Raw genomic sequence first — 14,482 nt, forward strand, 5'->3', positions numbered from 1 at the left:
ATAATAAGAGCAAAAAAGCCCCAAGCAAGCAAAATGACAGATATACTAAACATAAGAGCAGAAAATAATAAAATGGAAAGCAGAAAGATAACAGAAAAAAGCCTACTTGAAAAGATGGTTCTTTCAAATGATCAATGAAATTGACAGACCTCTGGCAAGACTGGAGAAGAAAAAAAGAGAAGACATAAGTTACCGATATCAAAGAACAAAAGAGAGGTTATCACTACAGTTCCCACAGCAGAGGGGTATTAAGAGAAAAATGCATACAACTCTATGCACATAAATTGGACAACTTGGATGAAATAACCCAATTCTGTGAAAAGCACAATTTATCAAAATTCACCAAAGAAGCAACAGATAGCCAGAATAGTCTTGTATCTATTTTAAAAATTGAATTTGTAATTAAAACCCTTCCAGGAAAGATAATTCTGAAACAAGATGATTTCAGTAGCAATTTCTATCAAATATTTAAAGAAGAAATCATACCATTTCTACACAATTTCTTGCAGAAAATGGAAGGTAAGGGAACTTTCCCACTTCATTTTATGAGGGCAACATTACCCCAATACCAATACCAGACAAAAAAAACATTACTATAGTCTATAGAAAACTATAGACTAAGTCATTCATGAATAGAGATGGAAAATCCTCAATTAATTTTACCAAATTGAAAAAGCAGATTAATACATCATGAGTGGGATTTATCCCAGGAATATACGTCTAACTCAACACTCAAAAGGCAATCCATGTAATCTACCAGACTAAAAAACTAAGAAGAAAAAATATATAATCATATCAACAGATGCACAAAAAGCATCTGATAAAAACCAACAAGCCACTCAAGATAAATACTCAGCAAACTAGGAATTAAAGGAAGCTTCTTAATCTGCTAAAGAGCATCTACAAAAAAACCCATACATTTACAAACAACATATTTAATTAAAGATGAAAAGCAATGCTACTTCCCTAACACTGGGAACAAGGAAAGGATATCCACTCTCACAATTCCTATTCAGCATTGCATTTGAAGTCCTAGACAGCGTAATAAGGCGAGGGAAAAGGAATAAAAGGCATCCAGTTTGGAAAGGAAGAAATAAACCCCATCCTTATCTGACGGCAATATGATTATCTACATAGAAAATCGCAAGGAATCTACAAAAAAGATCCCAGAATTCTGAGTTTAGCAAAGTCAATATGCAAATACCAAGCATATTTCAATAAACTAGAAACAAAAAACTGGAAACTGAACTTTTTTAAACACCATTTTAGAATACCTCCAAAAAAAATGTAAATTTATAAATATAAATCTGATAAAACATTACGTATGCTTAAAACCACAAAATGCTGAAGAAATCAAGAACCTAAATAAGTGAAGAGATTTACCAAATTCATGGATTGGAAGACAATATAATAAAGATGTCAATTCTCTCCAAACTGATCTATAGATTTAACATAATCCCAATCAAAATGCCCACAGGATTTCTGGTAGGTAGAAACAAGCTGATTACAAAATTTATATGGAACAGTAAAAGAGCTAGATGGGTGAAAACAACTTTGAAAGAGAATCCAATCAAGCAGACTACATAAATAGACCCATACAATTACAGCTAATTGATTTTTGACAAAGCTGCTATTAACCTTAAAAATGAAACTGCCAGTTCTTCCACCAGCAAAAGATGGGTTTATTCAGGAAGAGCAGAGAATTGCAATCCAGGACAAGCAAGCTGTGGAAAAACCAGAGGCCAGTCCAGAGAACAGAGGCAAGAAATGCTGTTTTACACAGGAAAGGGATAAGTCGGGAAGGGCTGAAAAGTCCACTGGGGTAAACTGGGAGCTCTAAGTATGGTGGCTTCTCCCTGGGTGACAGTCTCTCATTGGCTGGGCTGTTGCGAGGCATAAGAAACCTTCCTTCCTCCTGCTGGGATAGTTAAGTACCTATGAGCAAGGAGCTTCTCCTCCGGCAGGCTCAGAGACTGACAAGTGACAGGGCTGAAAGCTCCCTCTCCTGGCCTCTAACTCCCTTCTAAACAAGGTTTTCCTTTTACTATTTTTCACAGTGCAAATAACAATTCAGTGGAGAATTGTATTTGGAGAAAGGCTAGTCTTTTCATTTTCAACAAATGCCATGGGAACAACTGGACATCCATCTACAAAATAATAAATCTGATCTGATGATTCGACATCATCATCTATTTCCAAAAAAAAATGAGCCTCAACCTATCATACCTTAAATAAAAGTTAACTCAAATTAGATCATAGATCTAAATGTAAAATATAAAATTAACTAACTTTTAGAAGAATAGATGGGAGAAATCCTTGGGACCCAGAGCTAGGCAGAGATCTTATCTAACACCCCAAAGCCATGATCCACTTTAAAAAAATTTTTGATCAATAAATTGAGCTTTGTCAGAATCTAACATTTGCTTTGAAAAACAGTGTTAAGAAAATGATTAGACAAGCTACCTCCTGGGAGAAAATATATGCAAATCACAAATCCAACATAGGAACAGTATTTAGAATACATAAATAACTCCCAAAATGTAATTATAAGAAAACCATCTAATTAAAAAGAAAAAAAAAAATAGGCCAAAATTTTTCAAAGGAACTTCACAGAAGAAGATATACAGATGACATATCATCACAAGAAAAGATTTTCAACATCTTCAGTCATTAGGAAAACAGAAATTAAAACTACAGTGAGTTTTAGTACCTGTTAAAAATAGCTAAAAAAAATTTTTTTTTTAATTGAGAACACCAAATGCTGCTGAAGACATGGAGCAAACGGGATCTTCCAACTCCAGACGGGAACACAAAAATGGCACAGCCACTGCCTAAGAGTTCAGCAGTTCCTTACACCTCCTCCCCACCAAAAAAAAAAAAATCTACACTTAGGGCATGACTCAGCAATTCCACTCCTAGGTACTTACCCTAGAGGAATAAAAACCTACATTCCCCCCAAAACCTGTACACAAATGTTTACAACAACTTTAATAAGAGCCACCAAAACCTGGAAAGAACCCAATGTTCTTCAAAGGGTGACTACATAAAGTGTGTATCTGTATGATGGACTAATACCCAGTAACTATGATACAAACAACAACATGAATGAATTTCAAAGACCTTATGGTAAGGGAATGAAGTCAGCCTCAAAAGATTATGTTACTGTATGATACCATTTATAAGACATCAGGAAAAAGCAAAATTATAGGGACTGAGACCAGAGCACTAGTTGCCAGAGGTTTGGGGTAAAGAGAGGGCTTGATCATAAAGAGACAACGCAAGGGAATTTTTTGGCATTATGGAATGTTCTGTATTCTAATTGTGGTGATGGCTATATTAGCCTAGAACTGTACAGACATAAACCCAAAAAAACACATATTTATATGTTTTATACATATATATATGTGTATTTTGATTATGACAGCTTACAAGGGAGTACACACTTGTCACAACTCATCCAACACTTAAAACTGGTGAATTCTGCTCGTTTTAATTATATTTCAATAAAGTTGATTTTAAAAGAACTAAAATGAAATACAGTAAAATAGTAATAGCTATACTCGAATGTTAATACATCTCCGGGGGGTGGGGGAGGGGTCCAGCATTTAAAAAAAATAATTGGTTAGAGCATATAATACTTTTCAATAAATATATTTTTCGGACAGGGCACCTGGGTCGCTCAGTGGGTTAAGCCGCTGCCTTTGGCTCGGGTCGTGATCCCAGGGTCCTGGGATTGAGTCCCACATCCGGCTCTCTGCTTTGGCAGGGAGCCTGCTTCCCCCTCTCTCTCTCTGCCTGCCTCTCTGCTTACTTGTGATCTCTGTCTGTCAAATAAATAAAATCTTAGAAATATATATATATATATTTTTTGGACTGGATAAAAGAAAACGTTCAACAGACTGCATCAAACTGTCTGTCCTTTGCCCTCTTGTTAACACTTACATTTTCTGTTTTGTCACTAACGAGAACAGCACAAGAAACAATTGGTAAGTTCATTAAAGCCTCCCTTTAAATGTTTTAAGGAAACAGCACATAAAACATTGAAACAAAAAAGTCTACCCCACCAGATGCTTCCTATAAAGAGAAGCCTTATTCTATTACACAGCCAGCAATAAAATATTTATGGAGGTTGCTTAGAATACCTGCATTGTACACATTGCTACAATTCTTAACAACACTTGAAAGAATATCTGTCCTATTTATAGGTAAAGGAGTTTTAAACAAAACAAGAGAAAGGCCAATCAGCCTTGACAAGGTTAATACAGATAGGCCCAAGTGAACACAATCAACTAGAGGCACCATCTTTCCCACAACGCCAACCCTGTTCTCCACTTAATACCACTTCCCCCACAAGATTTTCCCTGACTAGCCCCATTACGCTGGACTGGGGACCCTTCTACATGTTTCCACATACCCTCTACTTCCTTTACAATAGCAGTTATCACACTGCATTGCACCAGCTGGTAACCTGCTTTTCCAACCAAGCCATCTCCAGGAGATTGGGAGCCACGCTCACCTTGTACGTTCTCGTCTGAAACTTAAGAGACAGTTACTAAATACCCAGTGGCTGCCTGACTGGATGGGTGGATACATTTAGGAATTTCTTGGGGCATCTGGGTGGCTCAGTCAGTTGAGCGTCTGACTCCGTTTCAGCTCCAATCATGATCTCAGCATGGTGGGATGGAGCCCTGTGTTGGGCTTCACGCTCATTGGGGAGTCTACTTGAGATTCTTGCTCCTTTTCCCCCTGCCCATCGCCCACTTAATTGCGCACACGGGTGAGCACGCACACACGTTCTCTCTACATATGTATAAGAAGAAGAGGGGCGCCTGGGTGGCTTCTTGGGTTGAAGCCTCTGCCTTCGGCTCAGGTCATGATCCCAGGATTCTAGGATCGAGCCCCACATCGGGCTCTCTGCTCAGCAGGGAGCCTGCTTCCTCCTCTCTCTCTCTCTCTCTTCTGCCTGCCTCTCTGCCTACTTGTGACCTCTGTCTGCCAAATAAATAAATAAAATCTTAAAAAAAAAAAAAGAAGAAGAAGAATTTCTCAAAGGCAATATGATACAAGGAGAGTCCACAGACTTCAGATTCAGATCTGGTTCCCATCACACCATTGATTTTTGACCATCGCTCTTAGAATTAAACTCCCTGCCATGGGTCCTGAGACCTGTATGATCTGACCACCCTGCCTCCTCTCCAGCCTCACTATCATCCTGTCCCTCACACACCATGTTCTCACTTCACTGGCCTCCTTTCTGGTCCTCAAATGCACCAAACCCATCTGCCGCCTGGCTCTCCGGGCAGCACTTGGTGGCCGCTTCAGTCCCGTGCTCTCATCACAGTTCAGAGGCCCATCCTAACCACCCCATCAAAAGTGGCCCCGTCTCTACAACCTCCACCTCGTCACTCTTGAACACAGAACTCTTAATTTTCTTGCTAGAACTCTTTACAATCTGTACTCACTTATTTACACATCTATTATTCATATTCACTCTGAGTATAGGACTATATTCCACTTCTGGAGGACAGGGACATCAGCTATCTGCTCACAGCTGTTTCCCTTGAGGTGTCAGCACGGTATCTGGAACACAGTGGCTGCTGCATCAACATTTATTAAAGGAGCAAATAAACAGATGAGTGAATACAATCCAGACCACCCTGTTAGGTGTATGACCGCAGTCAAGTTCATTTTTCTGTGTGCCTCCATTCCTTTTTATAGATTACAGGAATACTTATCTCAGAGACTGATTATAGGATTAAAAGAAATTAATTAGAATTTTTGGTATTGTACCTAGCATGACATAAGGGCTTAAAATATATTAATAATCTTCTCATTTGTATTTTTCCCTTTAAGAGAATCAAATTCAATAAGAAGTCGGGGGGAAAAAAAACCTTGAGCTGGAAAAACTGAAAACAGCTTACCATATAGTAGGAACAAACACCCCCAAAATAAAACCCACCAAATATGACTTAGAAACTTAATGCTGAAACATAAGCTAATACATGAGCTGTACTTTGCCACATCCCAGCCCTTGGAACCCCAGGACTGTGGAACTGCAGTCGTCTGAAATGGGAAACCTCCCAACATGATGATGGGTGGTGCTTTCCAAAGCTGGAAAGAGGCCCCAGCTCAGCAGCAGGACAGACTCTGAAGAAGCTGCTGTCACTCTGGCTTCCTCCCACTCCCCGTCAAAAGCTTGCCTAGCCTAGAGCTCCATCAGGAAGGGAAGAAAAACAAAAGCCAACAACATAAAAAAGAACCAGGGCAACTCCACCTCGGCCCACCTCTACTAAAATCTGAGCAAGGCACCTAACTCTGGTGATCAGTTTCAGTGGCCTGCAAGAGTCTGGGCACTCAGAGCTGAAGCTCACCCCACCAGGTCATCTTTGGATTCAAGGCAGCAAGGGCAAAGAGCAAGGCCCTTCAAAGAGCAAAGGGCTCTTTTCTCAGGTCACTGGAAAAAGACTGACCTCCCAGTGCTACCACTTGTGAGCCATGTGACCTTGGGAAACTTATTTAACATCTTTGAGGCACTGCTGGCTCATCCATAAATAAGGATAAAAATCAGTTACCTCATGGGAGTGTTGTGACAATGATAGGAGTTATCTTGCAGGCAGAAAACAGAGGACAGCTTTCAAAGGAACCCATGTCTCACTCAAGCCCTCGATAAACAGATCTTTGGGCCATCATCAGTTTTTCTATGCTCTTTGAAAGTCCAAAAACTGTTAGGCCACTCACCTAGACATCACAAAAACCATGACCTCTTGCTGCCCAAAGTTCACCTCTGCTCAAAAATACAATATGTGAGATCATTCTGCCAGCAGCAGCTAAGCGAGGTTTGTAAAATGAGGAGGACACTTTGGAATCGGTTTCTGATTCCAATTCTCTCCCTCGTGTCTTTAAATCACGAAAACCGTTACTAGGCAAACATCTGTTTATTCACAAACAATACTGTAGCCATAACAGAATTTAAAAACTGAGCCCCAAACAACACTTGGAATATAACTACATTACAAAACCAATCTTTTTATGTTTTTTTCAGCCTGCTGGTCTGTCGTACATATTTTTTATGTTGTTGTAGAATTATTCATAATTATTATGAATAATTATTCATAACCACCCTAGGTTCCACTGCACTGGCTCTCAGCCAACTACTTGGCCATTCCTCTACTGAGAGATTATGGTTTCAGTGGGTCTCCTGGAAAGCGGACAGGCTTTACAATCAAAAAGACCAGTTTTAAATTTGCCTCTTTTAGTTTCTCAACACACCATGCTCACAGGCAAGTCATGTGAGCTCTCCAACCTCATCTGTGAAACACCTTCCTCAGGAACTTGTTGCAAGACAAAGAGATAAAAAATGTAAAACACAATTCCCTTGTTTCTATTTCTTCACAATGGTACACAATGTGGCAACAAACAGCTTCACACACAGAGCTTTTTCCTTCCACTGGGTTGTTTCCTAGGACAAATTTCCCCAAAACAGATTACTGGACTCAAGAGTAATACTATTTTTATGACTATCAAAATCTCTTTCCAAATGGCCTTCAAAAAGATTGTAAAAATTTACACTGCCCAGCCCGCCATCTGGCCAGGTTCTGGAGGGCACGGGCAGGACGTGCAGAGGTGTGAGAACATACAGCATTCAATCTGGTAAGCAGGAGGCCAAGGACGAGCCGTAAGCAAGGGTGAACCCTGCACTTAACACTGACCAGACAGCCCACCAGCCACAAGTCAAACTTGAGTCCCACAGCCCTGGGTGCTGCCAAGTCCCATCTGGAACACAGCCAGCACCAAGGACAGCGGCCACAACCCCACTTGGCCAGCTACAGACCATCCTGAACGCTGTCCACTGACCCGCCTCCCACACAGTTCTTGGTCTCCTGCCTTGCTCGAATCACACCCCTTGTTCTCCCTTCTTAGCCTCACCTGCCTGCATTACTGATTGCTCTACTATAACCCAGTGTGGCCCCACCCCAATCACAAACTCCAGCCTGCTCCAACTACCAGTCTTAGCCACTATCTCAACAACAGCAGCCCCCACCCCGCCGCAGGCTTAAGGCCCCAGGAGCTGTCCCGGCGTCCGTTAACTTCATCTTCATCACAACCGCACGTGACAGAAATTATTTACCCATGTCACAGACAAGGCAACCAAAATTTACAGATCTGGTTTCTTATATAAGGTCATACATTCATTTAGTTAACAAACATTTATTGAGCGCCCACCATCCTGTTAGGTTTGCTGAGAACCAGGGAGAGAGTAGAAAGACACATGTTAAGCAAGTACATAAACAGGACATGTAATTACAAACAATTGTAAGATCCAGAGTGGAAAAGGCCGGGTGCTGAGTGCCTGCTATCAGAGAGAATAATGGAGGTCTCTGGCAATTTGGGGAAGGAGTTAGGGACAGCCTGTCTAACGAGGTCACATTAAAGCTGGGACATGAAGGGCAGGGGCCTGCCATTCAAGGAGAGGGAGAAAGGGGATTCCAGGCAGAGGGAGGAGCACGTGAGAAGGCCCTACCCACATGGGTTAGTTAGAGCAGCCCGTGCAGCCGATCACAGGGCATAATGGAGACAGGCAGGTGCTGACCTCAGCAGCGCAGGACGAGCCCATCACACAGGGCAGGGTCTTGTGGACCATGGCGAGAAGTTAAGGATTTCATTCCAAGATCAAAAAAATTTCACAGATGGATCAAGAGAAACTGAACATTGCTGGGACCTATCAATGTCCCCAGAACCGAAGGAGTTGGCTGTGATAAACAGTCCTCAGATTAGAATGGACACACCAGCATTTATATACCCACCATATGCCAGGCATCCCATGAGATGCTTCCCAAACCCTCAGGACTACTCTGACTCAAAAGACAGTACCGGCCCCACTTTACAGATGGGCTTCTCGAAACGACTTAACCGAGCTCATAGGTCAGTTAGTGGCAGAGCAAGACCTAAAGCCCCCTCCTGGTCATTCTCCAGTCCATGTCATATACGAGCACCATGGTGCATGAAAAGCTTCCCAGGCAGGGCCTGCGGGATGGGGTGGAGGACAAGGGCATCTCTTCTCTGGGGATAAGTAACTCACCATAGACAGGTCACAGAACAAATCTAGTGATGCAAACCTCCTAGGTAAAACACTAAATCTGACCAACTGCCTCAGCTGAGACCAGGAATTGCCAACAGAAGGGACTAAAGGCCCAGATACAAGAACACCAGCACCTCAGGGCAGGTGGTTGTGAGACAAGAGCTGCAGAATTTACCCTAAGGACCTCATCTTGGAACCGTAAAATGATATACGCACAAGGATACTCATCGAAGCTTCGTAAGAGTGAAAAAATCAGGGGCGCCTGAGTGGCTCAGTGGGTTAAAGCCCCTGCCTTCGGCTCAGGCCATGATCCCGGGGTCCTGGGATCAAGCCCCGCATCGGGCTCTCTGCTCAGCGGGGAGCCTGCTTCCCCCTCTCTTTCTGCCTGCCTCTCTTCCTACTTGTGATCTCTCTCTCTCTCTCTGTCAAATAAATAAATAAAACCTTAAAAAAAAAAAGGTGAAAAATTAGAAACCACCTGGGATGACCCGCAGGAAGAGATTATGTGAACTAAGTTTCTAGCCCTCCCTTTTAATACAAGTCTTTGTGAACAGCTGGTCATTAAATAATACTATCTACTGTATTAACTGAATGGAAAGCTACCCATGTCATTCTCTGTCTAGAAGCACAGGAAAAGCCAGAATTCAAACTTTCCATGTACAGATAAAGATAGCAACATGAACATTTACGCTGATCCAGGTTCTGGGCCTTCCCTAATCACCCGAAAAATTCTGAGAGCGAGAGAGAAAAATCGATTGACTCTAACATCCAGAACAGGTCTCACCACAACAGCATAATCCTTTACTAAACGCTGCCTCTGCCGGGCCTCCTCAGGTCAGGAGCCCCCACTACACTCTCAGCTAGAAAGGACCAGTGAGACAGGCTCCTACCAAAGACCAAGCTGACTGGACAGCCTTCTCCCCTAAGGCCTGCCCTATCGGTGAGTACAGCCTCAGCTAATGAGCTCTGAGACAAGAGACCACCAGTTGAAAGACCCAAAAGAAGGAAAGTGGCTTCCACATGCTGGAGTAAGGAAAGATCTGCCCGTGTAGACCTGCTTCCCAGCCTGGGTAAGTCTGTGCCCTCCCTGGGCTGCAGAGCACCTGCGTGTCCAACGAAGGGACAGGAGGAGCTCCCCCAGATTTGGGACCCTGCCCGCTTTCTGACCCCTCCTGACCACCTCCTGGGCTCCAGCATCACCCTCGCAGCAGCCCTTCACCGACAGCCCACCACCAGGCTGGCTGTTCCCTCCTCCCAGCACCAACCCCAGGGGCTTTTAAAAGCACAATTCTGGTCATTTCCCTCCCAGATTAACATCTACCACCAGCAACCCTTCATCTTCAAGACAAAGGTCAACCAAAGCAGTGTAACACACAAGACCCCCAACCCCTGCCTTCTTTGGTGGCTTACTTGTCTCAGGATCCCGGACATGGCCCCCTTCCAGCCAGAGGGAGCTTACAATCCCCTAAACCCCTTGAGCCCAGCACTCCTGTGCTGCCCTTGCCCACATTGAGTCCCTGTGCCTGGGATGTTCTCCTAGTCTCTCACCTTGGCTAATGCCTCCTTGTCCCTGATGACCCAACTGGAGGGATGCTTCCTCCAGGGAGGCTTCCCTGAATCCCCCAGGCCAGGTTCAGAGCCCTCCTCTGTCCCCCACAGCACTCTGAACTTACCTCTGTCACTGCACTGTTTCCCAATCCATCTCCCCAACCAGCCTGTGACAGGGATGCCTACCTGGGCCTGGTCTTCATCTACTGCAGACTCCCTAGTTCCGGGCACACAGCCTGGCACAGGGCATATATTCAAAATATCTGTCAATGAATGGATGAACTCTGACCAAAACCAGGAGGCTGATGTCTTGCGAGACATTAGCTAACAGACCCTGACGCTCAGTTTCCCAGCATTTGAGACTAGCATAAGAGGAAGCCTGAGTTTCCCTTTAAATCAAAAGTATTAGGAAGCCTGAGTTTCCCTTTAAATCAAAAGTATTCCAACCCCTCCTTAACATGCATGCTAACTTTAAAATTAGCATTCAATGCCAAAAGCATTTCCTATAAGCATCCCACAGAAAGTTCAGACCACCTCCACACAGAGATCATGCACTTCGCAACTCAGGCCAAATGGAACATTTCAGTGACTCATAAAGACTTGAAAGGGAGACGCTGAGAACACTGTGGTCATTTCCATTTCAACAGCAGAATTTGCTCTGGAAAATGCTACAATAAAAAATATTAATGCCATAAAAACCGAACAGCAGCCGAAGGACCTCAGTCATAAAGAAAAAACATAAATCCTAAAACCTATCAGCATAGAAGGCTCCCTCTCACCTTCAAGAAAAACAATGTTTAGGTCCTCAGGAACCCATCTAGGGAAGGGAGACTTAAGTCCGTGACAGAGTTAAGGAAAAGAAGAGCGGACGGACGACATGACGGTGAGGAGAAAGAGCTGACACAAAGAAGGAACTCAGTGTCTGGCCTCCCCACGCCTCACACGCACACGCCCGCTCCGCCCTCACTGCAGCCCGAAGCAGCAGAAACTGTGATTGTGCTCATGGCAGAGACAAAGGACAGAGAGATGACGGGACCGGCCCAAGGTCCCCCCACAGGCAGCCGGCTCCAGAGGCCGGGCCCCCAGGTGGCACAGACAGCCTCCCAGAGCAGCTCTTCGTGTCACATGCTGGGCCTCGCTGTCTCCTACCTACAGAACGAGGGTTGGACTCAATTCTCAGATTCCTTCCCATTCAAAAGGCACACGATTAAGTGTGAAACCACCATTCCAAGATTCTGTTAAGTTTTTCCATCTAGAAATAAAATTCAAAATGGTGCCCTTCAAAAATTAAATAACTCTGTATCTTGCGGAGCAGCTCTTATGTTAAAGGAACACACGTGAAGAGCTGAACATTTAACGTGCCCAGCTCAGAGCCAGAGCTCAATAAACAGCAGCTATTATTACTCTTATGATAAAACAGCAACAGCCATTTAATACCAGAGCACGTTTTAATTATACACGATGTGGAATAATCAAATCTCATTTGTTTGAGGCCCCAGACCCCACAGCATAGATCGGGTTGTACAGTTGAAATTAGAACAACTCAAAGCTCGGAAATTACTTGTTTCCATTAGAGATCTGACAAGTCATTTCTTCAATTGGTCACTGGTGGTTTGCAGATAACTATTAGCAGTAATGAGTATTCTAAATTAAATCCAGAGACAGTACCGCTCTGTTCTGTAAAGACGACTGGGGAGAGAGAAACGTAATTGTGCAGCGTCCTTCTCTCTGTCCTCCACCTTCTCCCTGATAAACATCTCCTGTGTCTTGCATAGTCTGGCTTTCATTTGGCTACAAATGAAGAAGGGTCTAATCCTTCCCATGATAAATGAGCACGCTGAACAGGTAACTTGTTAAGGAGAATTGGAATTGGAAAAATAACCTCATTTTCCTGTTTCTTGACAACAAGCCCCCTCCACTAACAGATGAAAAACACGATGCTGGAAGACACTTAGCACGGGAGCCGGATCCGTCACCACGTAACCCGTCCTCACTCTGTATGCAGACCTGGGGACAGGCAGCTCCCGTCTCCTTCCACAGCAACAAAGATGAAGCCTGCAAAAGGCAAGGCACTGGCACACGATAGTGGAAAGAATAATGGAATCCTTAAAAACCTGGATTCCAATCCCGGCTCCGCCACTCGAGAATTATGTGACTGTAAACGAATCTCTCTTAGGCTTAAGATTTCTTATCTGTAAAATGGGGATAATATAAGTGTCTCAAAGAGTTCTGGCAAGGACTAAATGGGACCATTGGTAACATGCCTTACGTTACAGGGACGCCTTTGGCAAACGTGAGCTCCTCTCACTGGGCGGTCTGGGAAGAGCTTTATGTCCGGGCCACAGGGAGGACACCAAACTCCCCAAAGCTGGAAACTGGTGATCCTGGCGGAACCCGTGTCTGGCCCCGTGTACAAAAGGGCTGACGGCATAGGTATGGGCTTGTCACACGGAGAACGCCCATAAGACACAGCACTGCCCCTGACTCTGGCATTATCCAGCCTCGACACTTCTTAAGAACTACAGCTCCCCCCGGGCCTGGCTGGACAGCAGCAGCAGACGTGGTTTGTGAGGGAAGATGATGTGGCATCTCCACTTACATTTTCAAAGTCCTTCATGTTCCGTGCTCTGGTGGGAGACACCGTTTCTTCTGACACGTTTGGGAGCACTATAAAAAAGGTAAAACAGACACAGGAAAACGGCATGGTATGCAAATTGCCCAGAAACTTTATTAGGGAATAGAGCCCAGAAAAGAAAAAAGGAAAAAAAAAAAAAAAAGGCAAGAACAGCTCCCACAGTATATCCTGCTGGCATTTTCTGTCTGTTGCGATTTACTGGCTTGAGTCTAGGGAAAGCTCGAAACCATTAGATTTCAAATATTTACAAATTACTTAAAGTAGCCCCAGTGTAACGTGTCAGAGAACAAACCCAAAAAACGCGCCAGGCTGGGGCCCAGCCAAACTGTGCTGATAAGCACTTCCCCAGTGCTTGTCATACGGTTCTCCTGCTGCGCGGTGTACCCTCTTCACGTGCCAGCGACTGAAGCAGAGGTCACTGACTGGGGTTGGCAAACTTTTCCTTAAAATGCCAGGCAATAAATATTTTAGGCTCTGTAGAACATAAAGCCCAAAATCTGTCACAACTGGCCAGCTCTTCTGTCGTAGCACAAAAAACAGTCACAGAAAATCCATAAGGAAGGAAGCTGCGTTCCCGGAAGTTTTACTTCCAAATGCAAGCAGCAGGTTGGAAACTGCCCATCCCCGCTTCAGGGTGATTACAGACTTGGCCGATGCCCAAAGCTTTCCACAGTTCCTCTCTTCCAACAAACGCTTACTACACACCTACTGTGTGCCAAGCGTCATGCTAGGTGCTGGGGAAAGAAGGGACAAAGAGACGGTGAGCCTGTGCTCAAAAGGCTCTGACCTAGGGGGCAAGACAGGCGGGTAACCAAACTGGCACCGTGCTCACAGAGTGCCTGGCGCTGTTCGGATGTTGGGGGAACGTGCACGGCATCAGTGAATGAATCCATTCTTCCAACAAATATGCGCTGGGGGCCTCCTCTCCGCCCGGCACAATTCTAGATCTGGCTACATCTGGAAACAAACAAATGGAGCTGATGGGCTTGAGAGAGAAGATGGAAATGAGCAAAATAACAGGATAATTACATAGGATGTGAGAAGGTGAGAAAGGCCATGGAGAAAACTTCAGTGGATAACGACTGGAAAGATCCAGAGTGGGGAGCGGACTACAATTTTAAGTCAGGGCCAAATCGGGAAGTCTGCACTGAGAAGGTGCCCATCGGGCAAACCTGAAGAGAAGGGCAAAGTGAGAAGCCCCGTGCCTGCGAGAACCAGCA

The 14,482-nt window shown here is 44.2% G+C and overlaps 1 protein-coding gene across 7 annotated transcripts in view; it reads right to left on the reverse strand.

Annotated features, from left to right (window-relative positions):
• The window catches only part of CDK5RAP2 (CDK5 regulatory subunit associated protein 2), a 175,095-nt gene that overhangs the window by 147,728 nt on the left and 12,885 nt on the right, over window positions 1-14,482 (reverse strand). For 6 of the 7 annotated variants that reach the window (XM_004775639.3, XM_013047364.2, XM_045082318.1 and 3 more), the window contains exon 3: window positions 13,227-13,294. The exons of the other annotated variant lie outside the window; for it this stretch is intronic. In XM_004775639.3, the coding sequence (XP_004775696.1) occupies window positions 13,227-13,294 (68 nt within the window). The remainder of the gene's footprint in view (window positions 1-13,226; window positions 13,295-14,482) is intronic. 7 annotated transcript variants of the gene reach the window in all.

The sequence above is a fragment of the Mustela putorius genome, unplaced genomic scaffold (assembly GCF_011764305.1).
Source record: "Mustela putorius furo isolate JIRA1106 unplaced genomic scaffold, ASM1176430v1.1 tig00000596_pilon_pilon_pilon, whole genome shotgun sequence".
NCBI lineage: Eukaryota > Metazoa > Chordata > Mammalia > Carnivora > Mustelidae > Mustela > Mustela putorius.